Source organism: Anas acuta, chromosome 20 (assembly GCF_963932015.1).
Source record: "Anas acuta chromosome 20, bAnaAcu1.1, whole genome shotgun sequence".
NCBI lineage: Eukaryota > Metazoa > Chordata > Aves > Anseriformes > Anatidae > Anas > Anas acuta.
Window position 1 is genome coordinate 7638061 of NC_088998.1, and position 27228 is coordinate 7665288.

General features: G+C 62.1%; 3 protein-coding genes across 7 annotated transcripts in view; 2 read left to right on the plus strand and 1 right to left on the minus strand.

Moving 5' to 3' along the window:
• The first annotated feature begins 2516 nt into the window (after positions 1–2516).
• FIBCD1 (fibrinogen C domain containing 1) lies at positions 2517–16256 on the plus strand. Its single transcript, XM_068656976.1, has 7 exons — positions 2517–2695; positions 6810–7286; positions 8100–8259; positions 8878–9014; positions 13182–13278; positions 13539–13718; positions 13951–16256. Exons 1-7 carry the CDS (start codon positions 2624–2626, stop codon positions 14208–14210), a joined length of 1383 nt encoding a protein of 460 aa, XP_068513077.1. The 5' UTR covers positions 2517–2623; the 3' UTR covers positions 14211–16256.
• A 1755-nt stretch (positions 16257–18011) lies between these two features.
• On the plus strand, positions 18012–18407 carry QRFP (pyroglutamylated RFamide peptide). The gene has a single exon (XM_068657399.1). It carries the CDS (start codon positions 18012–18014, stop codon positions 18405–18407), a length of 396 nt encoding a protein of 131 aa, XP_068513500.1.
• Positions 18408–21243: 2836 nt separating this feature from the next.
• ABL1 (ABL proto-oncogene 1, non-receptor tyrosine kinase) overlaps positions 21244–27228 on the minus strand; it is a 68315-nt gene continuing 62330 nt past the window's right edge. For all 5 annotated transcript variants that reach the window (XM_068656943.1, XM_068656942.1, XM_068656944.1 and 2 more), the window contains one exon: positions 21244–24934. In XM_068656943.1, coding sequence (XP_068513044.1) covers positions 23238–24934 — 1697 coding nt within the window. In that variant the 3' untranslated portion in view covers positions 21244–23237. The remainder of the gene's footprint in view (positions 24935–27228) is intronic.

A 27228-nucleotide genomic window follows, 5' to 3' on the forward strand; every position in this document is an offset into this window, starting at 1 on the left:
CCCACGGGTTTCAAACCCTGCTGGGACCCACCAAAAACCAGCCCCGTCTCCGGTGCCGTGTTGTGCTGGGCACCCAGAGCGAGCCCTGTCCCATCTGTCCCCCGCTCCCTGGGGGTCTCTGTCCCCACAGGGGACACAGGGGACACGGCCACCCCGCACAGAGCCAGCCCCTGCCAGCTACGACGCACAGCAGCTCTGCTCGCCGCCTTCAACAACTGCACGCAAGACAGCATCCAAAAATCGTCTTTAAACACCGTATTTTAGCGCACAGAGCTAATCCCAAGATCCTTTGGTAATTTTTTTTGCCCCAGGCTGAGCCCAGGACCCTCGGGCAGCAGGGGCAGAGCCTGTTCGGGGCGGGGAAGCTCCAACAGGAGCTGCAGTTCCCAGCAGGGCCGGCATCCTCACATCAAACACTTCTCCCGTTTTCACCCTCAGGCCACAGCCTGAGACATGAATCATCCCCTCCTTGCGTGGATCGATCCGGGCTGGGCTGCCAGCAGAAGCCCCCTCCCCACCTTGCCAAGCTGCTGCCGTGCCACAGGGATCCCCCCGGGGGTTCCCAGCCCCACGGTGCCCGGCCACAGCCTTCACCCCAACCCTGGGGTGCTCCATCCCACCCCGCACAGCCCTGGGGGTGGGGGCCAGGACCACTTTGTCTGGGCAAGCTTTTAAAGATGAAATGTTGGGGATAAATGCAGTGCCCCCTGAGAGGAGCTGGGGCGAAGGAGCTGCAGGGCTGTGAGCCCAGGAGGGGATGGGGATGGAGCTGTGGGGTTCAGCCATCCAGGGCACCCCAAATCACATCCCCAGTGCCACATCTCCAGGCAGAGCCCGTGATGGGTGACACGAGGTGACACAGCTCGGCGTGAGTCAGCGATGAGCATGGCCAGCGTCCCCACCGGCCCCTCGCTCGTGCACGGGCAGGGCTCCCCAAAAAAACACGCGCCTCCAAGGACCGGGCAGCCACGCGCCCTGCGCCCGCACCCTCACGGGTACCCAACCCCTGAGCATCCTGCCCCCCGCCAGCACCCGTGCCGACGCTGGGGGTTGTGTCAAGGTGTGTTTGGGCTGCAAATTAAACGCCAGCTCCCTGCACAGCCCCGGCTCCCGCTGCAGAAAATGAGTTGCTGGACTTGGAGAGGGTCCAGTTGCTCAGCTCGCCGTGCCTAACACCGAGGGCTGACAAGCCACTGAATCACTCCTCCCCGCACTGCCAGGCCACATGAAGCCAAGACACATTTCTTTTTAATGATAAGTTTTTATTGTTCGGAGTTCAGCTCTAACAGCCTCCGGGGACTTCCCTGCTTACTGGGGGGGGGGGACACGAACCCGCCACTGGTGTAGCGAGCTGCCCGGGCTCAGCTGCAGAGAGGAGCCCTTGAGAAGCCACCGGCGGGGAAGGAGCTGGGCTGTGGCCACCAGCAGCACCCAGTAAATCCGCACAGCATCACCAGGACCACGGGCATTTTTTGCTCCTGGCCAGGGGACAGCGGGCACTCGGGTACCCCTGGCTCGAGGCACCGGCCTGGGGGTGCTTCCCCTTGTGCCCCCCGTGCTCAGAGGTCTCCAGGGGCTTCTCGGCAGCGAGGGAGGGAGCAGCCCCCCCCCGGTCCCCAGCCGTCCTGACGCAGGGCTGAGCCCTCTGTGCTCTCAGGATGCTCTTAGCAGCGCTCCTGCCCGCAGGTCAGACAAGCGGCGGATGAAAGATTTAAAGGGAGGTGCCGCCAGGGTACGGGAAAAAAAAAAAAAAAAAAAAAAAAACCCACAGCCCTGCTCCGAGAGGTGGCGGGAAGTCAGGCCGACGCTGCCGCTTTGGGCTGAAAACGCCGGGGTTTGGGCAAAACGCCCCCCTTGCTGCGCTTCGGTGGGCAGCCCTAGAGGGTGGGGGCCCTGCTGCTGCGCCCCCAGCCAGCACTGGGGGTTTGTAGCAGGTCCCCTTTAGCTCCCAAGGCTATTTGGGGGGGGATCCAGATGCCCCCCGCTCTGCCCAGACCCCCTAAGGGACACCCCCCCCCCCGTGGGGCAGGGTGGCACCGAGCCCCCCGAGCTGCTGCCCCCAGCACCACGGCCTTGGGAATGGGGTGGGGGGGCCACGTACCCAGCACCTGCCCCTCCCCATAGCCCCAAGGGGGCAGGGGACACCCCAAAACCCCCCCCTCGCCACCCTGTCCGAGCCCCTGCCTTACCTGCTGCGCCTCCTCCAGCAGCAGCCGGGCTGTCCCCGGGGGGGGGCTTCAATCCGGAGTGACTCCGGAGCGGCTGGAGCGGGGTGGGGGGCACACAGAGGAGCCCCCCTCATAGCAGTGCCTTGGGGGGGGGGTGAGGGGGGGCAGCGGTGGGACCAGAGGGGGGCACCCCAGGGTGGTGGTGAGGGGGGGGGGGGGGCACCGCTCGCCCCTTTGCCCCCTACCCACGGCCAGAGAAGGGGGGGGGAAAGAGGGGCGGGCGGGGCTGCCGAGAGGGAAGACCCACCCCCGCGTCCGTGCCCGTGGCCTCCTCCCTCCTCTTCCTCCCGTCCTCCTCCTCCTCCTCCTCCCGCTCCGGCTGCGCGGCGGCGGCGGCTGCGGGGCTGCTGCGCCCGGGGAGGGGGCTCGGGGACTTGGCCCGAAGTTGCGGCGCGATGGGGAACGAGAGGTGGAAAACCATGGGAGGAGCCTCGCAACTTGAGGACGGGCAGCAGGAGAAAGCGCAGGTACGGGGCGAGCCGGGGGCGGCGGGACGGCACCCGGCAGGGGGAGGTGGAACGGGGGGGGGGGGGTCCCCTCCCCAACTTCTCGCCCTGGGCAGCCCCGCTTGTGAGAGGCTCCCCCCCGCCTTGAGACGAGCATCCTCATCCCGAAAAGGACCCAAAGGGAGGCTGCGGGCTCGCTGCCTCCCGTGAACCCCCCCCCGCGGTGCTTTATTTCCAGCCGGGGGCGCATCCCTCCGTGCGCCCTGGCCGCTCCGGGGCTGTCACACACAACGCCGCTGCTCCAGCGCTTCCATCACCTCCGAAATCACCTCCTGGAGGGGATTTGGCGGCCGTGCTGCAGCCAGAGCCGGCTGCGTGCCTTTATTTCCTCCCCTCCCCTCCCTCCCCAACCTGCCCCTTCTCCTGGGCAGCAGGCGGTCAGGTTTTGGGGGACAGGCCGGCGGTGGTGGCAGAGCGTGGGTGACACACGGGTGCCCGTGCGTGTGCCAAATGCTGCTTGCTCCAGCAGCCAAGGCGTGTGTCGGATCCCCCAGCTGAGCCCAAAGCCATGGGGCAGGCAGGGGGGCACGGCTGGGGCACGGGGCTGCCTCGCACCCCACACCACGCGGGGCTGGAGGCGAAGGCGCACGGTGCGTGGGTGAGCGGGGCTGCAAAGGGCTGGGGGAAACCAAGGAGATGGTCCCGACACTGCCCGAGAGGCAGGGATGGAGCTGGGAGCAGGGAGGCAGCAGCAGCAGCCTCTATCACCTGGCTTCTCTCCGCACCCCGCTGCCCGGAGAGGGTCTGTGGGGAGCAGGCACAGCGGGGGCACGCTCGTCCCCACATCCATCGCTTGCTTTTTGCCCTTCCCATTCAATGGGTCTGGCCCCACACGGGGCTGGATGGCGCAGCCTGGAGCTGTTTGGGCTTTGCAGAGGAGGCAGAGTTTGCTCCCAGCTCCCCGAGGCTCCAGCAGAGAGCTGTCCCTGCGCGCTCGCCCGCAGCCAGGCAGCTCCTCTCCCCGCGCCGTGCTGCGCTGGAGGAGCAGCAGCAGCAGGCTGGGAGCACGGAGGAGAGCAGGTAGCAGGATTCAGCTCTGTGCCGGCTCTGGGAGAAGCAGGGCAGGGTGCTGGGACGGGCAGGGAGCACAACAAGGTGCTGGGACACGTCTCCAGCACGGCCCCGAGCCCCACGGGGAGCAGCTCTGGGCAAAGAGGGGCTGGAGCGAGGCTGCTTCAGCCTGGAGGGGGGCAGGGGAAGAGCAGGACAAGCAGCTGGGATGCACGAGGAGCTGCCTGAGCAGCAAGCCCTGCCTTTGGGTGGGGATGGAACAGCCCCCACTGTCCTGGGGCTCCTCTGGGACCAGATGGACCCAGCAACTGCCCTTCCCTCCCTGTGGCTCTGCTCTGGCTGCGTGTGCTGGAGCTGGTGCACCCTGCACCCAGTGCGGCCACTTTTTGGGCACTGGTGCTGCTGGGACCACCCCACGGGCACAGCGGCCACGAGTGGAGACACCAAACCAAGGCTCGGGGTGCAGGAGCTTTTGCTCCCCACCCATGCTGGCTCTCCTGGGTGCTTCAGCCCTTCAGAGGGCCAAAAAGGAGCAGGATCCTCAGCGCCAGCTCCTTGGGGCTGCCTCCTCCGTGCTCCACGTGCACCCAGCATGAGGGGAACCGGCCTTCTGCGCCCACGGGGGGCAGAGCAGGGACTGGCACCACCACGGCCTCTCACCCCAGCACCTGGAGCAGGTTTGCAGGTGAAGCAGCTCCACTCGCTCCTTAGGAAGAAGTGATTTGGGGACATCAGGAGCCCCCTGATGGCAAGGGGACACCACCAAGCAGGGTGTCATCCAGCAGAAGGATGTCCTACGGCTGCCCAAAAGCTCAGCAAGAAGCTCCACGAGCTCCAAGCCCCTCAGTGGACAGCAGAATCCCTCGGAGCCCTAAGGGATGAGGTGTTTGCAGGGCCCCGTGCCGGGAGCTCTCTCTCTCTTTGCCGTGGTGCTGCCAAGTTTTGGGGATGGGGGCTCGGGGGGACCCCCACCCAGCCGGGAGCGCTCCTGGTGCCGCCGGATGAGTTTCCCTTTCCTCTCCCCACCGCAGGTTGCCAGGTAACACAACCTGCCAGCGAGATGCTGGGGGCCCTGTAAAGCTGTCACCGCACGGCTGCGAGCAGAGGGGCCGCGTCCCCCCCCCCTGCTGCCCCCCCGGTGCCGGGGCTTGAAGGCTGGAGAGGAGCTGGGTGGGTGCAGCTCCTGGGCAGAGCCGCAGGCTCGTGGTGATGGAGCCCACGGGGGATTTGTGGCCGTGGGAAGCAGCACATCATCCGGGCGGCTCCGTGGATGGAAGCCCTTCGCTGGCAGCCGGGTCCCTCGGGGGTCCCAGCAGGACATCAGCAATGGGGGGGGGGGGACAGGGTTGGGAGCTGCCCCGTGCAGGACAGGAGGGCGCAGAGCTGGGGGTGGGACAGGCGTGGTGGCACTGTCACTGCTCGTCCCGCAGGTCCCCAAATATCCCACCGAGTGCCTGTGCTCAGCATCCACCCCATCCACCCCCATCCTTTTTTGCTTCTGTGCTCGCAGGGGACGGGTCCCAAATGTCCCCATGGGGCTCCCAGCAATGCCCCCTGCCCCATCCCATGGGCAGAAGCACTCCGAGGATGAGCCCCCCAGCCCCTGTCCCTGTCCCCACCCCGTGTAGAAGCACACAGCACCCCCCCAGCTTGCTGAAAGCTCCCCTTAATGCCGTGACATTTCCTCCTGACACACACAGCAGGAGGCTTTGGGGCTGCCTCCTTACGCTGCTCCCTGCGGGGTGGCTCCCCCACCGTTCCCATCACCAGGGAACAAACCCAGAGCATCCCTTGGGGCTGGGGGGCAGCCGTGGGCCCCCCCCGAGCCCTCCCCATCCACCGCAGCTGGGGTCACCTTAATGCAAATGGTTGCGGGAGCGTGAGTGAAGGGTGCTTGAAGGAAGGTGTCACTCCAGATAGATGCGCACGGGAGGGGACAGGGCCTGGGAAATCTTTGCAGATGCAGCAATTTTTGCTCTCATTCCCGGAGAAAGTCGTCTTTGTCTCTGCGAATCGGCGGCTTTTCTGGCAGCCCTGCAATTCCTTCTGACAGCTGCGGCCGGGGTCAGGGGAAAATCACAGCCTCCGTCCCGCAGGTGGAATGGGAACGGGGGGGAGGCAGCCAGGGGGACGGGAGCTGATGGGGTGGGTGGCAGCATCACCGTGGGGCTGTGCGAGGAGGAGAGGCTCTCCCCGTGAGCCGAGGGCTTTGGGAGCTGCTCTGCTCCTCTCCGGGGACAGGGACGGTGCAAAGGGGATGGGAACGTGGGGCTCCCTGGAGCGGGGAGCTCCCCACTGGGAGCAGGTCCCCGCGGTGCTCAGCGTGGCTCCAGCTGGGGACGCCTCGTGCTTACCTCTTGCTTCCCCCAGGGCTCACAGGAGGTGTTTTTCCCTCGTTTCTCCCCAAATTTGTGCACGCCCAGGGCAGCTGGGAGCCCGCACGCACCTCCCTGGAGCTGGGGCTGTTCTGGCTGAGCATCGCCTGTTCAATAAAACATGCGAGTGGCAGCACGCGGCCGCGGCACCGCTCGCTCTCGTTATTATTTCATACCCCCCCCTCTCCCAGGCGGTTTTAGCAGCTTTGCTCACTGAGCTCACCCGTGCCCCCTCCAGCCCTGGCAGAGCCGCAGGGCTCCCCGGGGGTCCTTGGGGTCCCCGTGTCCCCCCCCCTCCGGTGCACAGCGTCACCTCCCTCGCTGCTGGACCCGTCGCGGAGGTGTGGGTCCAACCATGGGCACGGATGCCAGCCACATGGAGAATGCCACCCCGCAGGAAAAACCCACAGCCTGGCCTCCCCGCTGTCCCCTAGGTGCCACCCAACTTCTCCCAGGGGGTCTTCTGGGGGGGGCTGCCTGCCCAAAAACAGGGCACAAAGGCAGAGCCCCCCCCTCTGGGCTTCGCACGGGGCCAAAAGCGCCCTGCAGCGGGTGCAAACCCCAGGGGTGAACCCAACTCCTGCCCCCTGAGGGCTTGAACCCACCTCGTGGCGGAGGGGGCAGTGGGGTGGGGGGGTCCTGAGGTCCACCCGGATGGGTCCCGATGGCATCTGTGTGTGTGTCCCCAGAGGATGAGCTGCGGGTACGTCCTGTGCACCGTGCTGCTGTCGGTGGCCGTCCTCCTGGCGGTGACGGTGACGGGGGCCATCCTCTTCATCAACCACTACCACGCGCCCGGCACCGAGCCGCCCCCCGTCATCAGCACCAACCCCGAGGAAGCCAACGCCCTGGTCACCATCGAGAAAGCCGACAGCTCCCGCATCAACATCTTCATCGACCCCAACTGCCCCGACCAGGCGGGCGGCTTCGGGCGCCTGGAGGGGCTGCAGAGCTCCCTGCTGCGCGCCCTCTCCGACCACGACGCCGAAACCAAGGCTGCCAAGGGGCAGCAGAAGGCCCTGCTGGTCACCGTGGCCGACGAGGTGGCCAAGCTGCTGGCGCACGCGGCTCAGCTGCGCGCCGACTGCGACGGCCTCAAGAAAGGGCACAGCGCCATGGGGCAGGAGCTCAGCGCCCTGCAGGGTGAGCAGGGCAGGCTCATCCAGGTGGGTACGGCTCCACGGTGCTGCTTGGGGACATGGAGGTCCCCAGGATTGTAGGGCACAGCCCCTGGTCTGTGTGGAGGGAGCAGCTCCAGCGGAGAGGAGCTGGGGGTGATGCAACACCGGTGTCCGCAGCCTTTTATAGGGTCCCTGTGCCCAGCTCCCTGCTCCAGGTCTGGCTCAGCACCCCTGGGCATACCCAAACGGGCAGCAGGACCGTGCTGGGGGGTTCTCCCCTCCCTGTTCACCAACCACCCCCCTGCCCTCCCCAATTCACCGCCCCAACCCCTCCTGGGTGGCACCAAAACCTTACCTGGGTAGGGCAGAGCTGCCACGATGCTGCGGGTCCCGCTCAGGGCTGGCTGCCCGTCCCTCTGTCACCTCCTCAGCTCCGCTGCCCTGCTCCCGCCTGCCCTCACCTCGCCTGCCTCTCCCCGCCGGGTCACCTTGGGGGACGGCAGAGCCGGTGGCTGGCTCAGGACACGGCTCCTGCTGCCACCCCGGGTCCCCCAGGGCTGCTCCCTGTGCGCGCCCGCGGGGCGGCAGCACTGGCACACCGAGGACCGGGGGTTTCTCCAGCCTGGAGAAGACCCCACCAGGCTGCAAAGCACCCAAAGGGGCTGCTTGGGGGCTGCTGTGGCTTTTGTGTCCCCCACCTTGCGCCCTGCCTGGTGGCGTTTGGGGAGCCGAGGGAGCGCGCAGAGCATCCGCGCTCCGTGGGGATGGAGGAGCCGCCCTGCTGCGGGTGGAAGGGACCTAAAAAAATCCCACCTAACCACAACTTGTCACCTTCCCCTGTGTCCCCTTCGCCTGCAGCTGCTCTCGGAGAGCCAGGCCAACATGGCTCGGCTGGTGAGCTCCGTCAGCGACGTGCTGGACACGCTGCAGAAGGAGCGCGGCGGCGCACGGCCCCGGCTCAAGGCCGACCTGCAGCGAGCCCCGGCACGGGGAGCGCGGCCCCGCGGCTGCTCCAACGGTGAGACGGGGTCCTTGTCCCACCCAGGGAGAGGGTGCTGCCATGGGGTGGCCCTCAGCATGTCCCTGCCTGGGGAAAAGGGAGGGGGAAACAAACCCAAGATGGGGAAACCAGCCTGGAGGGCACTGGGTGCGGCGGGGGGACTGGGCAGGAGGGAGATGTGCCCAGGGTGGGTTTTCACCACGCAGCCCCAGCTATCCAGCCTGCGAAACCAGCCCCAAAGCCCCTTTATCTCTGCCTGTTCCCCACAGATGTGCAGAAGTGACCTTTCTCCTCCCATGGCATTCAAACCGTGGGTTGGGATGAGGCTGAGATGGCCCCGGGGCCGCCAGCGTGTCCGTGCCCTGCCTGCAGCTGCCTCTGGCTCCCTCCTCCCCAGCTGGGACCCACCGGCCCCGGGCATCGCAGGGGTCCTGGGGACGGTCCCTGCCCAGTGGTGGCTGTGTCCCCCCCAGCACTGCTTCCCCTGAGCCTCGGAGGAGAAGGGCTGGAAAGAGCGAAGCAACGAGAGCTGGCAGCACGGTCAAGAGCCTGGAAGAAATGGCAAGCCATGAAATTAGCTCATTAATTAACCAGCCTCCCTCTTCCTTCCCACCCCATCCCTGCGCCCCGCTCCAGGCTCCCGGCCCCGGGACTGCTTTGACATCTACGCGAGCGGACAGCAAGAGGATGGGATTTACTCCATCTTCCCCACGCACGACCCCGCGGGCTTCCAGGTCTACTGCGACATGACGACGGATGGGGGCGGCTGGACGGTGAGCGGGGCGATGTCCCCACATGGGGACGAGGGGGCTGTGGGCTGGAGACGTCGCTCTCGGCACCGGGATGCGTCGTGGGGATGTGGGGATGGGGCTTGGCTGCGCACCGGGACCTGGCACTGGCTCAGGACGCGCTGCTGGGGTTTGGAGCTGGGTGATGGAGCTTGGTGCCGTGATGGAGCCCGTCCTTCCCAGCAGGGCTGGCCCCAGGATGGGATGAAATGGGGCAAAAGTCTCTGCTTGACCCCATCCCCGTGTCCTTCTGGGTGGTGTGAGCTCGTGCCGGGCTCCGTGCTGCCTTTTGTTGGGTGCTGCGCACGGAGCAGGGCGGTGAAGGCAAACCAGGTGGCAAGGAGCCACCAACCCCGAGCGGGGTGCTCGGGCAGCTCCCCAAAACCAGGCTGCCCAAAATGAGGGCAGCAGGAGAAATTGGCTTGTGAGCCACGAACGCCTGCTCTGCCCCCTGTCACAGCCCACATGCCCCTACCCAAAGGACATCGGGGGTGACCGGCGCTTTCCGCAGCATTTTTGGAAGCTCAGAGCGCAGCCTCGTGCCCTCCCTGCCCCCTCCGGAGCCCAGGACGCCCCCAGCCCCAGCTCGTTTCGCCTCAGCTGACAAAGGGGCACCCCAGGGCGCCTGCACCACTGATTAGCTCGCCTTGTCCACTTCGCTTTGCTGCAGCGCCGCGACAGCCCCGAAATCGCAGTAATGCGGCACGGAGCTGGGCGGGGGGGACGCAATCACAGCCCCCCGACCCAGGGACCCTCCTCAGCCAGGTCCCCTTGGGCACCCCCACCCAGGGGGGCACTGCCGGGGGTGTCGGGGTGCCACCCCAAAGGGACCCAAGGGTGCTGACCCTCAGGGGCAGGCAGCCTCCCCCCCAAGGACACGCTGGCTGAGCCAAGCCACCCCTCCAGCCCCTCCAGCTGGGCGCTCTAGGAAATAAATCCCCGCGATCTGCTTCCCCTAAGCAGCTTTGAGCGGTGCCAGGAGGGAGCTTAGCCCCCCTGCCCTCGGGGGGCTGATGAGCCTTCGGCCTCGCTCTGCCCGGAGCCCACCCCAGGCAGCAGCAACCTGTTGTGCACAGCCGGGTCCGTAGCAGCAGCTCCAGCGGGGAAAATCAAGGCACGGCACAGGCACCCTGGGTCCTGGGGGTGCACGGAAGGAAAAGGGGGACCCTCTCCTTTCCCAAGGAGCAGGGGGTCCCGGCCAACCCCACGCGCAACCTCCCCCAGCCACGCGCTCAGGAGCTGCCTGAAGAGCAGCCCAAGGTGATTAGGCAGCCACTCAGAGGTTTATTTAAAGCTGCTGCAGCTGGGAGGGCTCCAGCTGGGCTGGGGAGGGTGCAAAGTGAATGATTTTACCCCAGGCAGCACCACGTGCCCTGGCCTCAGCTGGGGACAACGGAGCCGAAGTCCCGGCACCGCAGGGACAGGGACCGAGACACTCGCCCCGGCTCCTTGCCTCGAGGCACGGCACCAGCCTTGTTCACCTCCCTTTCTCTGGGTTTTTCTGCAGTGCAGGCTCCCAGGTGTACCCCCAGGGTTTGGGGGGGGGGACACATCCCATCCATCTCCCCTGGGGCTGGGGACATTTTGGGGTCCACGGGCATGCACCCACAGGGGGCTCCAGGTGAGCCCCGGCTGGGTGCCGTGGTGCAGAGCCTGGGAAATTTCCCTCCCCTCCTCCTCCTCCTCCTCCTCCTCCTCCTCCTCTGGAGCGATTACTCCTGACATTTGGGCTTATTTGCATGTGGGTGGGTGGGTGGAAGCAGCTGAATCAATTTTGACTCGGGAGCTGCTGAGCTAAGCCCGAGGCTGCAAGGGAGGCTCGGAGCCTGCGGAGACAGGGCAGGGGCAGAGCCGTGCCGATGCCCCGTGGCACCTAAACCCCAAACGGGGTCACCCACCAGCATCTCCCTGTCCCCATGGGGTCACCACCACATCCCCTCGCCCTGAGGGTCCCCGTTTGCTCCCCGTCCCCAGGACAGCTCTGTGCAGCTCCCCGTGCCACGGCTCTGCGCCCCGCGGCACAAGGTGACGGCCACATCCAGCCCGGGGCTGGGCACCCAGGGGACGTGGGATGCTTTTTCCACTCCCTGCCTTCCCCAGCTCGCTGTGAACGATGGCAGCAATTTGGGGCCATTTCCCGTGTATTTTGCACAGCTGAAAAGTAGATCCTGCCCGAAAAGGGAGCTGGCAGCACCGGGGGGCACTCGCTGTCGGCAGGGCAGCACGAAGGTGGAGATGTGGGTGGGGACAGCATTATTTTGGGGGTGCCACCAGCCTTGGGGACACCTCTGCCACCAGCTGTGCTGCGTGGCCAGGTCTCTGTCCTCCATGCCCTGTGCTTAGAGCTGGGTTTAATTGCAGCGATGCCCACGGGCTGAGTGAACCTCTCAGCAGCACCGGGGCTGCAGCACGGAGACTTCCCAGCCCGGCTGCAGGCAGAGGCTGGTGCTCCTTTTTTTCTTTATTTCACTCACTTTTCTGGGCCTGTGCCTTCCCGGGGTCTGCCTCGCTCCGGTGAGCTCCCAGTGACCGGAGGAGGCAGCGAGCCGGGGCGATGAATATTTCAGCCTGGGCTTTAAAGCGGGGAAGGAAATCCTTTTTGCTTAAGAGGGGGCGATGCATATTTCATGGGGAGGAAAAGAGCAGGGAGCCCGCGCTGTGAGCGCAGTGAGGCTGCTCCCCCAGCCCATTTCTCACCTGCAGCCCCCATCCCAGAGCTGTCCCCACGTCCCCCTGGCAGCATCCCCCCGAGCTGCTCACCCAAAACCATCGCATCCCTGCCTGGTGGGCGCACGCAGCAGGAGGGACAAGAGGTGAAGAGGAGGGCGCAGGAGACCCAGAAGGATCTGCGGGAGATCTGGCACCCCCTCCCCAGCCCTCCCAGCACGTTTGGAGCCTCTCAAAGCCAATTTTGGGGACCGTGGGGCACCGAGGGCTGCTCCGGTGCCGGGAGAGCCCCGTGCCAGCCCTAAGCTGCAGGCGCCTCGGTAATCACCGCACCGCGCCGAGGCTCAGCTAATGAAGCCGTGTCCCGCACGCCTTCCTGAGCACCCCTCGGGCAATTGGCCTAGTTACAACCTCGGGTCAAAGCCGATTAAACGGGAGCATCGCTGTCGCCTTCCCCACGCGGCAACGCTCGGAGCCAGCCTTGGCCGGGGAAAATCAGCTCGGGGGGCCCCCAGCCAGCCGCGCCACCCCCTCGCCTGCCAAGCGCCCAGAAAGCCCCTTTAACGGGCTTAGCCGCGGCTTCTCAAGTGCTCAACGCAGGGATAAAAATTAAGGCTCTAATTCTAGAAGGTAAGTACAGCAGGATCAGCTCCGTGCTGCGCCGAGGATGGCGCTGCCCCTGCGCAGGGCGGCTCCGGCAGCGCCCAGCCCCAAAACTGCACGGGGGGCAGGAGCTGGGGGCCCGTCCCCATGGAGAGTAGCTCTGGGATGTGCAGTGACCGATTTAGGGGGGTAAAAATCCCACATGTGCCATGGCAGCGTGCCACAGAAGGACGGGAGCATCCTGGAGAGGTGGCACTGCTTGTGGGGACAGCCCCGGTGCCTGGGGGCTCAGCCCCCCCCCAAGCCCCCCAGCACCCCGGGGAGCTGAGCGCTGCGGGGCTGTCCCCCCGGCTTCGATTCCCCCGCAGGCAGGCTGGGGCGGCCAAGTTTAATGCAATTAATCTGGAGCTGGAGGCTTAATTACGTTCAAACGGTCGGACACGGAGCAGCGTTTTCTGGCTTGCTGTCAATAAATCAAACTCAAAATAATGATAAAAGGGGAGGAAACGCACGGGGCGTGAAACGCCGATGGGCAGACAGGAGAGGAAAAGGGGTGGCTCCAGACAGAAAAAACAGGCTGAGCCCCGAGCTGGCCCAGGTCTGGGCAGCATGGGGAGCTGAAGTGTCCCCCAGGTGGGACATGGGGTTAAATCCTATTTGAAGCCACCCTCCTGTCCCCAGGGGGGGGGATAAAAACCCAGCATCGCCTGGGATCTGCTCGCTCCGGCATCCCCATGGAATAACCGAGCCCGAAGGCTTTAATTTGGGCAGGAATTAATTTCTACCTGGGCCTAATGAGGCAGCAGGACGAGGAGCAGCACGGCCGGGAGCAGCTCGGGCTCGGAGCACCCCGTGGCTGACCCCCCCCCGGTGTCTCCCCAGGTGTTCCAGCGGCGGGAGGACGGCTCGGTCAACTTCTTCCGTGGCTGGGAAGCGTACCGGGACGGCTTCGGCAAGCTGACGGGAGAGCACTGGTTAGGTGTGTGGGGTGGCAGCCCCTTTGGGGCCAGATTTCCTCCGCACAGGGCTGAACCCAAACCCCCAAACGCTGCCTGGCTTTGGGGGGGCCACACGGCACGCGGGGAGGCTGCAAAGGGGCAGCAGCAGGCGGGGAAGCTGCGTGCGCGCCCTTGGCAAGCGGAGCAGGGGTTGGGGGGGAGCTGCTGCGTCCCACCCCGTGCCCCTTTCCTGGGGGATCCCCCCCGGGTGCCCCCCGCTCACCCCGTCCCCCCGCCGCAGGGTTGAAGCGGATCCACGTGCTGACCATACAGGGCACCTACGAGCTCCGCATCGACCTGGAGGACTTCGACAACGGCACCGCCTTCGCGCACTACGGCAGCTTCGGCGTGGGGCTCTTCTCCGTCGACCCCGAGGAGGACGGGTACCCCGTGTCCATCGCCGACTACTCGGGGACGGCAGGTAGGGTGTCGGGAACGTGCGTGGCCCCCCCCCAGGGCACCAAAACCATTTTTTGGGGCTGCATCTGCAGAGGGTTGGCAGCGGGAGAGCGGCTGCCGGTTGGGTATCGGCACAGCGGGTGAGCCCGAGCACCCCGTACGGCACCGGGGAGCCCCACAGGGGGGGGTGTGTGTGGGACCCCCAGGGAGAGGGGGTGGGAAGAGCCCTTCATGGCCCCTTTCCCCTGCGGCAGGAGACTCCTTCCTGAAGCACAACGGGATGAAGTTCACCACCAAGGACCTGGACAACGACCACTCGGAGAACAACTGCGCGTCCTTCTACCACGGCGCCTGGTGGTACCGCAACTGCCACACCTCCAACCTCAACGGGCAGTACCTCAAGGGCCACCACAGCTCCTACGCCGACGGCATCGAGTGGTCCTCCTGGACGGGCTGGCAGTACTCCCTCAAGTTCACCGAGATGAAGATCCGGCCTGTCCGGGAGGAGAACTAGGGGATGGCACGAGCTCCCCCCCCAGCCCCTGCCCTTCCCCAGCGCCCCGTGTCCCCGTGTCCCCGTCCTCCCAGCGCACCCCAGGCTGCCGTCCTCCCCCGGGGTCCCTCTGGAGCATCATCCCCCAGGGCTGGCGGCTGTTTCCCCAGGTGTCTGTGTTGATCCCGTGCCCCCCACTCCCCGCCGAGATGGGTGCCCCCTCCCCGAGCCGCTTGCGGTGCAGCGGGGATTTGGGGAGCGGTGCTGGGGGGGCTGAGCGGTGAGGTCGTGCCAGGCTGGTCCCCTCTGCTTGTCCCCACGGTGGGCACGGACATCTATGGGCAGCTTGGTGGCCACCTGGGGGGACCCACAGAGCCCCCACAGCGCATCTGGGGATGGGGAGGGCGCTGCTGGGCTGGAGCCCCTGTGCCCACATCACCGCGCCTGCGCCTCCTTCTCCGCCCCGTGGATGCTCCCCTCTCCCCATCCCTGGTCCTGGCAGCAGGGGGGGACACGGCCAAACCTCGCTGTCCCCCCCGGGCTGGGGTGTGCAGCCGGGCTGGCCGCCTGTCCCTGCCCACGGACACCCCGAACCCACGGGCACGGCGCTGCAGGGATGGGCGCCTGCAGCCGAGCACGGCACGGAGCCGTTTTGGAGGCTTTGGGGAAGCAGAGAGGAGGAGGAGGAGGAGGAGGAGGGAGCGAGGAAGGCTCGCCTCCCAGCACCTGCCCCACGCAGCCCCTCCCTGCCGACAGGACCTGCTGGGCCTCACGTTGGATTTTCACCATCCAAAAGCGGTGACCTTGCCCGAATCCCCCCGCCTCGGCCAGCACACGCCTCCCCCCTGCGAGCCCCCAGCCTGGGGCCCCGCGTTCGTCTCCATCCCGATGAGCCACGGCTCTGCACCTGCAGATATTCAAAGCCTTTCGTTTCCTCAAATCCCATTAAGGTTTTGCAGAAAGCAGCCCTGAGTGGGGCTTAGCATCTGCAGGGCCCTGATAACAGGGCTGCCACTGCAGCCAGGCTCAGCCCCGACCCACCCAGGGGTGCAGCAACCCCGACCCCCTGGGCATGGGTGGTGGTGGGGAGAGGGACAAGCTCTGGCAAGGACTCCAGGGGGGCTTTTGCCCCAAAAAAGCCCCCAGCAAAGCCTGTGCGGGAGCAGGGAGGGGAGAGGGAAGCTGGGATCCCTGCACCTTGTGTGATGTTTCCAGAAGCAACAAGGAGAGCAGCCCCTGCACCGGACCCTGCCCCACGGAGCGCACCCGGAGCACCCCGAGGAGAGGAGGACAGCCCCCACTGTCCCCACTGCCCCCACTGCCTGGGGACTGCGGGCACCGTGAGATCAAAGCCTCGTCCTCCCGGCAGCTTTGCACTTCCCTACGTGCTCCTTTTTTTAAATCTTCCCCCTCAACGAGCTGGATGAGCCCTCTCAGCCGCCAGGCGATTCTCCATCCCCCTGCCCCGCCGGGGGAGCGGGGACCCTCAGTGCTCGGCCCCCCCGAGCTCTGCCCTTTGCCGGGGACATTTCCCCGCTCGATGGGGACAAGCTCCGAGCACAAACAGCCACCATCAGCCCAGCTCCATCCCTACCCGGGCAGCCAGCCGGGCTGGGTGCCTGAACCGAGGCGATTTGGGGAGCTCTGCGGTGCTTTCCCCAACCAACACGGGGGGCAGGAGCCCCCCACAGCACCCCAGGGGCTCCCAACATCCCTGGAAAGGGGCTGCAGGGAGGGCAGCAAGGTGGCCGTGCCCCACCTTTGCTTTCAGCTCGTTTATTTCCGTGGATTAGACGTAGCCAGTTTTATAGCGTTTGTCTCTGGGGAGAAGGATCCAGAGCCCGTGCTCGGTGTCCCCATCGTGGGGAGCTCCTAGGGGCTGGGGGGGGGCTGTGGTGTGCGCAGCGTGTCGGTAGCACTTCCCCGTGTAACTGCCCATCTCACCCAGGACTCCTGACGAGTTTGGTTTGGATGGCACCCCCCGAGGTGCCGGATTCCCCAGGATTACCACGGGGTGGCCGGGGGGCAGTGGGGACGCAGGGGGGGACGGCACGGCCACGGCCTCGTGCTGGGGACGGGAAGGGGCAGCGCGGGTGGCTCGCGGGGCCGGCACCTCGCCACCTCCCTCCCCGCGGGGTCGTGTTGTTTTGCCGTGCCGTGAAGTCTCCATCGTGTGTGAGTGGTGTCCAGCACCGTCCGTGTGGACTTTGGGAACTCCTTAATAAAAGGAACTCATCGTTACCCCGCGTCTCCGCCTCCGTGCCCACCTCGCGCTGCGGGGCCACCGCCCTGCGGTGCCATCGGGTGGGTCCCAGCCCCACAGAGGGACTTGGTGGCACCGTCCTGGAAACCCTTTGAAACCCCACAGGGCCCCCGAGCCCAGGGGGAGATGGTGCTGAGCTGCTGTGGTTTTTTGGGGAAGGAGGAACCCAGCCCTGTTGGGACCACGTCCTGGCACCGGTGCCGAGGAGGGCGCTTGGTGTGTTTCCACCTGGGGGCTTTGGGGACCTCCACCGGTGCCCACGCACCCCATGGGGTCTGCGCACGCATCCGGGACCTCCAACAGCCCCAGGTGGGCACGCACAGCCCCAGGGGTGGGGGACACTCGTGTCCCCAACCAGCCCCTGCTGCCCACCGGCATCACCGCTGCGTCAAAGCCAAGGGAGAGCCCTGCTCCCGCTCAGCCTCCCCCCCAAACGAGGCAGCGCACGAAGGCGGCGCATTCATCAGCGTCCCCCCCGTGCCCCCGGCCGCCTCTGCAGCCACCTCCCCGCCAGCCTCCCGGCCTCTGGTATGCGCTGCCAGCAATTAGCACCCGCGGGTATTTAATGGGGAGAGGAGCGGGGCCGGGCGGCTCAGTCTGGGCAGGTGCTGGGGTGGCGCAGAGCGGGGCCAGGCGCTGGGCATCGCCCGAGGCAGAAGGTGAGTGGCAGGCAGCCCCCAGGAGGGTCCGGGGATGGGGATGGGGTTGGGGTTGGGGTTGGTGCACCTCATGGTGGCTTCCTGGAGTGGTTTGGCTTCATTTTGGAAGAGCCCAAAGCAACGGCAAGGTGTGGGTGAGGCCACGGAGCACCCCAAAGCAAAGCAGGGCAGGGCGGGGAGCCAGGTTTGGGTTCAGTGGGGTCTGCGGCAGGAGAGCCGAGCACCCACGGCCGCCCCGTGCTGCACGCGGTGACTTTTAAGGCAACATCTCCTGCAAGAAAAAAATAAAAAAAAAAAGGAAAACATAGAAAACAAAAATGCCACTTCCCCTCTCTGAGTTTTTACAGCAGGAGGAAGGGGCGGCGGAGGAGCCCTGAAGGTCACCCCTGCGCTGCTCAGCCCACCCTGCTGCCTGCGGGGCGCCCCCGGCCCCATAAAGCAGGGGGTGGCGAGCACCTTCCCCTGCATTATGGGGGCACCGCGGGTGGGAGCGGCGCATTTGGAGCCGAGCAGTGCTGAGGTGAAGGCACTTAAACCCTCCCCGCGGTGCCTCGGAGAGCAGCAGGAGGCTGCGGCTGCCACCGGCCCCGCTCCCAGCCCGAACCCAGGGCAGGAGCTGTGGGGCTGCAATTTGGGGGCACGGGGCCGCTGCCACCAAGGGGAGCGGGGTTGGGAGGAGACGGGGGTGCAGAGCGGCCCCCCAGCAGGCTTGGAGGAGCCGGAGGGGTTTTTCTGGCAGGTGCTGCAGCAGATTTTTGGGGAGGGCTGCTCTGTATCAAGACGAGGGCACCCGGAGCGGGTTGGGGAGCGCGTGCCACCCATCCGCAGCCCTTCTGCGGCCACGGGACCCGAGGACGCCGCATTATTCACCGCATCCCTCCCTCGCTGTGCTTCCCCCAGATGAGAGCACCCTCCTCGCTGTCCTGCCTCCTCCTGCTGACCCTGGGGGCCTGCTTCCCTCCCGGAGAGCCGCAGCAGCCCCGGCACCCCGCGGAGGGACCCGCGCTCCAGCCCGGCTGCCGAGAAGAGTTGGACGAAGCCCCCGGACCCTGCTGGTGGCCAAATCCGAAGCGGAGGCGAAGCGAGGAGCTGAGCACCCTGCTCGGCATCGCCCGGGAGCTGCGGGGCTCCGGCACGTGGAGTGGGGGCCCGCAGGGGCAGCCGGGCAGGCAGGAGGGTCCCGCACCGCTGCCGGCCGGGGGAGAGAAGCGAGGGGGCACCCTGGGGAACCTGGCCGAGGAGCTCAGCGGTTACAGCAGGAAGAAAGGCGGCTTCACCTTCCGATTCGGGAGGTGAGGGTGAGGGTTTGACCCCCCCACACACCTCCTGGAGGGGGCCCCGGGAGGTGTGCCGCGTCCCCTCCTCTCCTGACACCTCGCCTGGGTTTGCTCGGACCGAAGGACGCCGCGGAGGAGCTGCTGTTGAGATTCCAGTGGGGAAATCTGGGGCGGGGGGGCACCACGGCAGCTCCCCCAGCCCCAGGGGAGGAAGAGGAGGGTGCCCCACGTCCCCTCCCTGGGGACATGGCCTGTACGGGGCTGGGGAGCAGCGGGGCCGGGCGGAGGGGGGCTGGAGGATGGCAGGGGGTGTCCCTCCAGCAGCAAATTCTGCTTAGTGTCAAGATGCCACTTCGGAGAGCTCCTGCCTGCAAACCAGGACAAAGCAGCGGGGTTCAGGAAAATCTTTCTTAGCCTCAAAAATCCCCACGGGAGCAGGCAAATCCGCCCCTGCACCGCCAGCCCCGAGCCGACACAGAGACCCGTCCCCAGCGGGTGCCATGGCGATGACCGAGCTGCAGCATCCCCATCCCGGCACCCCGAGGCCTCCCCCAAAATTGGGCTCCTTCCTTCCCCAGTCCCCGCAGCCACCCCTGCCCAGCCCAGCAGCTGCAGGAGCCTCCAGGCGGGGGGATGCTGAAGCGCCCACCCCTGCTGCTCCAAAACCCCCCCTGCCAAAGGTACAGCTGGGGACAGAGCTCCCCAAAAAGCTCGCACACCCACGGCCGTGAAGAACAAGCCCGGCTCCTCAGCGCCTGCCTTCTCCTCCTTTTTTTTTTTTTTTTTTTTTCCTTTTTGGCAGATTTAGCTCTGCCAACGCCAACAGCGCCGTTTGCTCTTGTGCCTGCCGCCGCAGGCAGAGACATTCGCAATCAGCAGCCCGGCTACCTGGCTCGCAGGCACCGAGGGCGAGTTAGGCGCCTAACGACCCCTAATATTTCATGGCAGGCACGGAAAATGCAGCAGGGCAATTATTATTTAGGGCGAGCGCTAAATTGCACCCTCAAAAAATCAACGACGGTGTCAGGACTTGGTTGGAGGAGGGGAAAAAAAAAAAAAAGGGGGAAAAAAAATAAAAAAAATCAGTTCTCCGAGAGGCGCATTGTAATATCCAGCAGGCAGACTGCACTTAACGCCGCGCCGCGGGGCCGGGGCTGAGCTGCCAGCGGCAGGAGGAGGCTGCCCGTGGGTCAGGCAGGTGCTGGAGGATGGATGGACGGACGGATGGATGGACAGACAGAGGGACAGGCTGCCCTGGGGGCTGCAGAGGACTCCAGGCTTGCAGGGACGCGGAGGACACCGCGGTTCGGTGCTGGTGTTTGGCACAGGGGGGTGCTGAGCCCGGCCTGGCCCCCAACCCCAAAATTTCCGGGCTCTCCTCGGCTCCTCCGGACCCCCTGCAGGAGGTGGGGAGCTGGACCAGGAGGGGGGGAGCTCTATCAGTGTTTCTATGGCAACGTTTCTTTTTTTTTTTTTCCCTCCCCCCCATTTCTTTGGAGTGTACAAATGGTCAATAAAGGCGCACTGATCAATTTTACCCGGTGCTGTTGAAGGGGGGGGGGGGGGGCAGGGGAGGTTTTGGGAGCCAGCAGAGCCCCGGCCCTACAGCGCTGGGTGTCGCAGGGAAGGGGCTGGGAGCAGCAGGATGAAAGCTCTCCGTGCACAGCCCGGCTCTGAGCGAGGCACAAAACCCTTCCTGCAACGTACCCAAAAAGTCAAAGCCGGCGCTTTGACCTGGGGAGGGGTAAAAATGAATGGAAATGAACGGGAGCGAGTGCTCAGCCCCCTGTGAAGCTCCCCGTTACCCTCCCCTGGGCCGGGTACAGCCCTGAGGGCACCCCAGCCCCATTTCCATCCTTGGGCTCCATCCCAGAGGCTGGCCCCAGAGCATCCCCGGGCGGGCAGAGCTCCGTGCACCTGAGTGCCACTTGTCCTGCAGCATCCCGGCCCCGCCAGCCTTCCTTCAGCTGGTGAGATAAAGGAGTTGAGCGCAGAGCACTGACCACGTTTCCCATCTTATGACAAGCAGCTCGTCGGAAAAAAAAAAAAAAAAAAAAAGCAGGATGACATTAAAGGCAAACTTAAAAGAGCGAACATTGTAATTTCAAAGACACAAAAAGCAAAACAAAAACACAAACACAGCTATTCTTCCCCCAGAGCACTCTCACTTTCAAGCTCAATAGCCTTGAAAATTGGAGCAATCAAACTGTTAAATGCATCGATCTGTTAAATCAACTCCTACTGTACGCTGCTAAATTTAGCCCTGAATCCTGCTCCTGCACCCCCAACCCCGCACGTCCCAGGGCTTTCCCCAGCCAGGACCCCCGACCTCTGCCACCCCACACCGCTCCCCTGCGAGCACGGTCGGGATCCCAGGACAGTTGTGTTCAGGTCCCCTCATTGTTTTCCCCCAGCCCCAAATTTGCCACCTACCAGTCTTTATGGCAGAGACGCAGACGAAGAGCAGCCTGGGCACTGATTTTTGCTGTGGGTCACAGCCACAAACCAGCCAGGAGCCCCTCGCAGCTTTGGGAACGCATTTATCAGCCACCACCACCTGGCTGAGGAAGTTTGAGCCTTGCCAAGTGCAGGTCATTGAGTAATTTACGCTTGCCAACTGCAGCCTCCTGCTTCTTGTCATCTTTTCCAGGCTGACCGGGGAGCAGCCCGACACAGATGAGCCTCCTGGTTTATTCCCTGCGTCCTTTTTTTTCCCTCTCCTGACTTTTCAGAGCTGGATCAAAGAGCGTGGAAAGCTGCTGCTGCCCGCTCCGAGGGGGATCGACTCTTTTGGGATGGGGGCTCCCAGCAGAGGTAGCTGGGTTTGAAAATATTTGTTAACAGACAGACACGGGTTTTCCTCAACATTGATTTATTTTTAAATATACTACGCGAGAGAGAACTGGAATAAAAAATAAATCAAAAAAAAAAAAAACTGAAAAAGAGAGGAAAGAGAGGAGGCAGGACTGGAAGTCGCGTACAGAAACCATCTGCAGCAGACCGAGTTAAGGGGGAAACGACCCCCCGAAGTGTCACAGAGATGAAGGACAGAGCTATTTACACACTGTAAAAAAGACAAGTCTACAAAAGTGTGTAATAACGAGATACAAATGTATAATATAGTGGCACAATATGTTATCAAAGTAAAAACAGTACCTCCAGGAAAGAGACAGTCCAAGGTTTTTTTTTGTTTTTTTTTTTTTTCTTTTCCTTACATTTTAAAGGCAGCCTGTGGCAGAAGTGTGTAGTTTCTTTTAAACATTTGTCACGTGTTAAGTCATGGCTGGCTGTGAGGGCGAGAAGTGGCGTGAACACACAAGAGTGAACTACTGGAAATCATATACAAAACAAACAGTCCCCAAGAGAACAGAATAAAATACAATGGAAGGCAATTAGTGTTTCAGATACACAAGAGGGGCCACAAGAGTTACAGGGGGACAGGACAGAGAAAATGCCTCTTTTTTTTTCTTTTTCTTTCTCTTGTTTGGAACTGTTAAAGAGTTAAATTGCACTGTTAATAGCCCTAAACCTTGTTCTTTCACTATTGTCACGAGTCACAGTTAGTTCCCAGTCGTGCTGCGTTAGTCGGGAAGGTTTCAGGACCTTGGGAAGGAAGCCCAGGAGCCCTGCTGGCAGCTTCCTCGGGAGACCTACCCTAGGAGAGGTGCCTGCAGTCTTCACAGCTCCTTGTACGCCGCTGGGTGGAACGAAGCACGAAGGCAGCGATGGTTTCAACCCCTAAGCACTGGCAGCTGAGCTCTTGGAGGGGACCCGGCGCTGGGCTGGCAAGGGCAGCACCGGGCTGTACAGGAGCGCAGAAGCCAGGTCCCATCTCTGCTCACAGCATACAAAAAAGGCTGGAAATGCACCTAGAGGAACAGCAGTTCTTGCCCATCCGCGATGCGCAAGCTCAACTGAAGCAACTGCTGGAGGCACAGTGGTATCTCTGAACTCACCCTAAGCTATCCCCTCCCGTCACTGACGGAGCGATGCCTTGCTCAGCACCAGCCCACTGCTCCCAGGCCTGCTCTGCAGCCCTCCACCCCAATTAACGCTGGGTGTAACGAGAGGGCAGCAGCAACGTCCTTCTTTGGACCTTTCCAGTCCGATATCGCTGCCGGGGAGACCTGCAGGCAGGCTCCCGTGCCACTAGGTTGGAGCTCAAGCAACTCACCTGGGCTCAACAACGTGCAGAAAATGCTGAAAACACAGATACAGGGGGCAGCGGGTGGAATCGGAGGAAGGATTTGGGTAAACATCACTTGTAGCATTCTAGCCTTTTTAAAAGTTACCTTAAGGACTCCCCCCCCTCCTCTCCCCAAGCTCCAGGTGTGTTGCATTGCTGCCAGGTAAATGTTGGATTCGGGGACACGCTGCAACTCTCCCGAGACACGCCATGGTTATATTGCTAGTCAAACACCAGTCCTGGGAGCGGGGCAGAGGGAGGGCATGGAAATGCAGTAGGAAGTCCTCCCGAGGAGGCTGGCATCTCAGTGTCCATCAGTCTGGCGTCAGTCTTAGCAGTCCGTCCAGAGCAATAAAATATTAATAAAAAGGCATGATGTGACATCAGCATTCAGACTTGTAGTCCACAAGGCAGGAACTCCACAGATAAGACGATTACGAGTAAATGAAACGCAGGGAATCTGGGCCAAGAGGGTGGAAAGTGCCTCTTGAGCACAGCCCTGCTCTTTGGAGCTGGGGCACCTGCAAACAGCCTGTGGCTTTTGCACAGCCCTGTCCTGAACGCCCCAGTCCTTTTGTCAGTCCACACACGCTGTTACTCTCTCAACAGTTGACTTTGGCCCACTGTGATTTATTTGTTTGTTTTTTTTAAACCTGGCTTCTGCTACCTCTGAACAATGTCGCTGATTTCTTTCACCGAACTGAGAAGTTTGCTAAAGTCCTGGGTGGCTGCAGGACCACTGCCAGCCGTCGCTGGGCAGATCTGAAGCTCCCGTAGGTTGTTCTCCAGCTTATTGATGGCCTCCCGAAAGGCAAATTTGTTCCTCATCTGCTGAATGGAGTCCACGTAGCTCACGCAGAAGGTGTAGAGGTTCTTGCCGGCCTCCAAGACAGTGCTGTGGCTCGCCATTTGTTCCGAGTTCTTGCTGATGGCGAGCCGGAGAGCCTCCGTGCTTTCCAGCACCACCCCTTTGGTGATGGTGCCGCTGGCGATCCTCTCCGGGGGCTGCCGGGTCTTCCGCAGAGACACCCTGGTGGATATGAGAGGGATGAAGGCTGTAGACGATGGCTGCTCCCCGCCTGGGGCGGAGGGCACAGAGGAGGAGGAGGCAGCTGGGGTGGCCGTGCTCAGCAGCAGCTTGGTGGAGGACTGTGGCTTTGGTACGGAGGGGATCCCCAGCTTCTTCACGCCTTCCCCGGGCTGGTTTGGCTTGAGGGCGTCGCTGCTGGCAGCATCTGCAACCTGAGTCAACTGTTTGGATTTCGGACCCGACGCCGCATCTGCTGCTGCTTCGTGGCTGGGGCTGTGAGCCACTTTTCCAGCCTTGCCGACGGAGGACGAAGAGAGCGGAAGCGGAGGGGCTGGCTTCAGCTTGGATAACTTCCCTTTGTCCTTCCCTGCCGACTCCGAGGTCTGCTTGAGCCTCCTCAGCCGGGGCTCCTCAGAAGCCTTGTTGGCACCTGCAAACCCAGCGGAGTTGGGTTTGGCAGCAGAACCTTGGTCCGTTGTCACAGTGGTACCTAAGGCACTGGATTTGACCCCATCGTCCTTGTGCAGCACGCTGGAGGAAGGAGGGGCGGCAGGCTGCCTACGGCCGAGTTTCGGCGTCAGAGTCGGAGGGCTGGAGCCAGGACTCGACTCCGTGTCTTTGAAGACGTCGTCGCCGGTCTCTTCGTTTTTCTTAAGCAGCCGTGGAGGAGGGGTCACCGTCCCCCTGACAGCAACGTCAGTCTTGGCCTCGTTTGCCCGCTTCCGAGGCAGCGCTGGCTTTTCGCTCTTGTGTCCCCCGAAAGTGGAGGAATCAAACTGGCGTCCCGTGGACTGCAGATCCCGAGGCAGAGTCACGGATTTCCACTCGGTGTCCTTGGCTCCGTGGGGCACGCAGGAGGCTGAGCAGGACCTTAGGAAACGCTTGCTGGAGTTGGAACTGCTCTCCTCCTCGCCAGCCACCCCCCGACTGATGCTCATCGTGCTGGACTTCTTCCGTAAGTGGGGAGATAAAAACCCGGAGTTCCCGGCCACGACCCCGTTGGTGACACCAGCCCCGTTGCTCGGGCCCTGAAATTTGGAGGGGTCACCTGCATCTGCGGGAGGCGCAGTGAAAGCCCCGTTGCCAGCATCCCTGCCCTCCTCCTCGCCGCCCGCCCTGCGGTCCGAGTGGCCGTCCATCTCTCTGAAGGAACTGCTCCGCTTCGGAGGGGTAGGGGCAGTCTTCTTCTTCTTCTTGATAAGGGCACTGAAGAGGTTGGGCTTCTTGTCTTTGGGAAGCAGCCTCTCGTCTTCGTTCAAGCTGCTCTCCAGAGCCACCCTCTCCTTCCGCGGGAGCAAGGGGGAAATGGCAGGCTCGTGGTCCAGAGGGTCTGCAAGGGAAAGAAGAGAGACTGCTGAGCTGCGCCTCAATGGGCAGGACAAGCTGTTTGCTTCCTGGATCCAACCACCGCAGCACCTCCAAAAAGGTGCAGATTCCACAAGGAAAGCCAGCTTCAGATCAGGAATAAAGCAAGCACGGCTACACTGAAGCCCAGGCTGAATGAATGCGGTGCCTAATCCTACACGCACTCCTTCCCGAGGTGGCCAATATAGGGCTTGGCTGCCAAACGACTTTCCCTGTAGGCTTCTGATTTAAACAGCAACATCCAAACACCAACTGCTTATGTTCAGATTCCCACCCTAGCATCCGGAGAGCTGTCTAAGCTTCATCCTGAGGAGAAGATAAATATAAAGAGGCCTTTTCTTTGGTCCCTGAGCTGTTGCTGCCTTCGGAACAGCTGACCCTCTGAATTAATAGGACATCTCCGCAAACCCACCTCAATCCCCAGGCTCCTCGTTCATTTCGATTCTGATACTCCTAACCTCCTTCCCTGATACCAGCCTTCACGGGGAATGGAAATAACTTTTTTCACAAGCAGAAATCAAGACATCCCTTGACAGCTGAATGCTTCAGGTCACCGCGCCGCAAAGATGGTCAGTTCTGTACAATAAGGGAGGATAACAGCCTCCTTCAGCAGGACCGCGCCAGGAGGAAATGATGGGGTGACCCTTTCTCCAGTTACAAGAGGTATTTAAAAATGAATAGCGGTTTATAATAAATTTTTACAGAGTCCTGAAGGGCTCTGCATTTGACTGACTGGGGGTCTCATTCGAGGTCAGGCACTCCGATGGCATGCTAATTCGAGAGGAATGCCTTTAGGGTACAGCTCAAGCAGGTAGCAGAGGGAGACGAAGCAGAGACAGGGAGGAAGAGGATGCTTCTTAGCAGAGTAAAGCAGCAGCTTTCACTAAGTTTTGGCTTCCAGACTCTGGCTTGCTATGAAAACACTGACAGCTGAAGAGGAATCAGCAATAAAGCTTCAGTGTGAAATACGTATTTTTTTCACAAGGAAGAATGAAATAATTCCCAGCCTAGTGTTAAATTCATATTATTCCTGCTGCACTTGAAGCTTTCAAAGCCCTTAAGTATTTAAATGAAGTTATTTTACTTCAAAGCTCGTAATAGCAGGCAATTATATTTCCTATATATGGCAGGCTGGATTTACCACTGGTCTTCAACACTGTGTTGTATTAATTGAGTTACAACAAAAAATACGGGCACACTGTGCTCATTATTCTTACCTTTTTACAAAAGAAGCAGAAGAGTCCTTTCATTTTCATTAGAAAACTAAGTTGCTTTATAAATCAGTGTTTCCAAGCCCTTCTGTAAATAACCTTCCTTTCTGCTTAAGTCACTGACACTTTCTTTTTCCCAGATTTTACATTCCCTCTTGTATTTTTTTTATTTTTTTCCTTTGTCTAGATGTACATTTGCTACTGATACACGAGCTACTAGGTGAGTTTGTCATTACAGAAAAAAGGTCAGTTACATGTAAGGCGTGCTTACCAGAAGCTGGAAAAAAGAATGTATTTTGTTTTATCTTGTTATTTTTCAAACGATCTGGATACAAACCTTCTGTACAAATTCAGTGTTTTACCACTGCTTTTATTACCCCAAAATGGAAGGTAAGTGCTTGAAGACACTGATTGAATAGAGTTTAATTTCATGGAAGATTCTGTAAATATCTCCTCGTCCCTTGCTGAAATTCTGTTTGGTAGATGCCAAGAGTAATACTCTTCAGCACTACGAGCACAAACCTGCTACGATGAAACACTGAAGAAACCTCTCTTACGGGGCTTGCTAAACCTGAGCAATCGTCCTGCTTTAAATTATGCAGAGCGGTAGTGTAAAGAGCCTTGAACACAGCACATTTCCCAGCACTCGGATGCAGTGGGAGATCCCACTGATAGCTCCTACCAGGGAATGGGAAGAGAATATGATCAGAGAGCTCTGTGCTCAGGCTCTGGTCTATGGGGAGCTGTAGGAGACAGCCATTAAGTTAAAACGACTCCTAGGGCTTCTCTAAGCAACGGCAGGTATAGCGCCAGCCCCTCAGCCAGCTAAGCATTCACACTCCCAGATGCTGTGTGTTTTTATCTGGTCCCAGGATTAACAGCCCTCCTTTTCTGTGAAAAAAATGAGAAAAGGAGCTCTGAACCCAGGGAAGTGATCTCGGCAGCGTGTCACCAAGAAGCACAATACTGATCCACAAAGGTGGCGCCTGCTTTTAGACACTGCTTTTCCTAGGTGAAGACCTGGACGTGCATTTTGTTTTCCCCTGTA

Excerpts from the sequence above, each read along its gene's own strand:
- FIBCD1 (XM_068656976.1), top strand. The coding sequence starts at position 2,624 with ATGGGGAACGAGAGGTGGAAAACCATGGGAGGAGCCTCGCAACTTGAG. Across the intron at positions 2,696-6,809 it reads GGCAGCAGGAGAAAGCGCAG|AGGATGAGCTGCGGGTACGT; the intron begins GTACGGGGCGAG and ends GTGTGTCCCCAG. Across the intron at positions 8,260-8,877 it reads GCCCCGCGGCTGCTCCAACG|GCTCCCGGCCCCGGGACTGC; the intron begins GTGAGACGGGGT and ends GCCCCGCTCCAG.
- QRFP (XM_068657399.1), top strand. The coding sequence starts at position 18,012 with ATGAGAGCACCCTCCTCGCTGTCCTGCCTCCTCCTGCTGACCCTGGGG.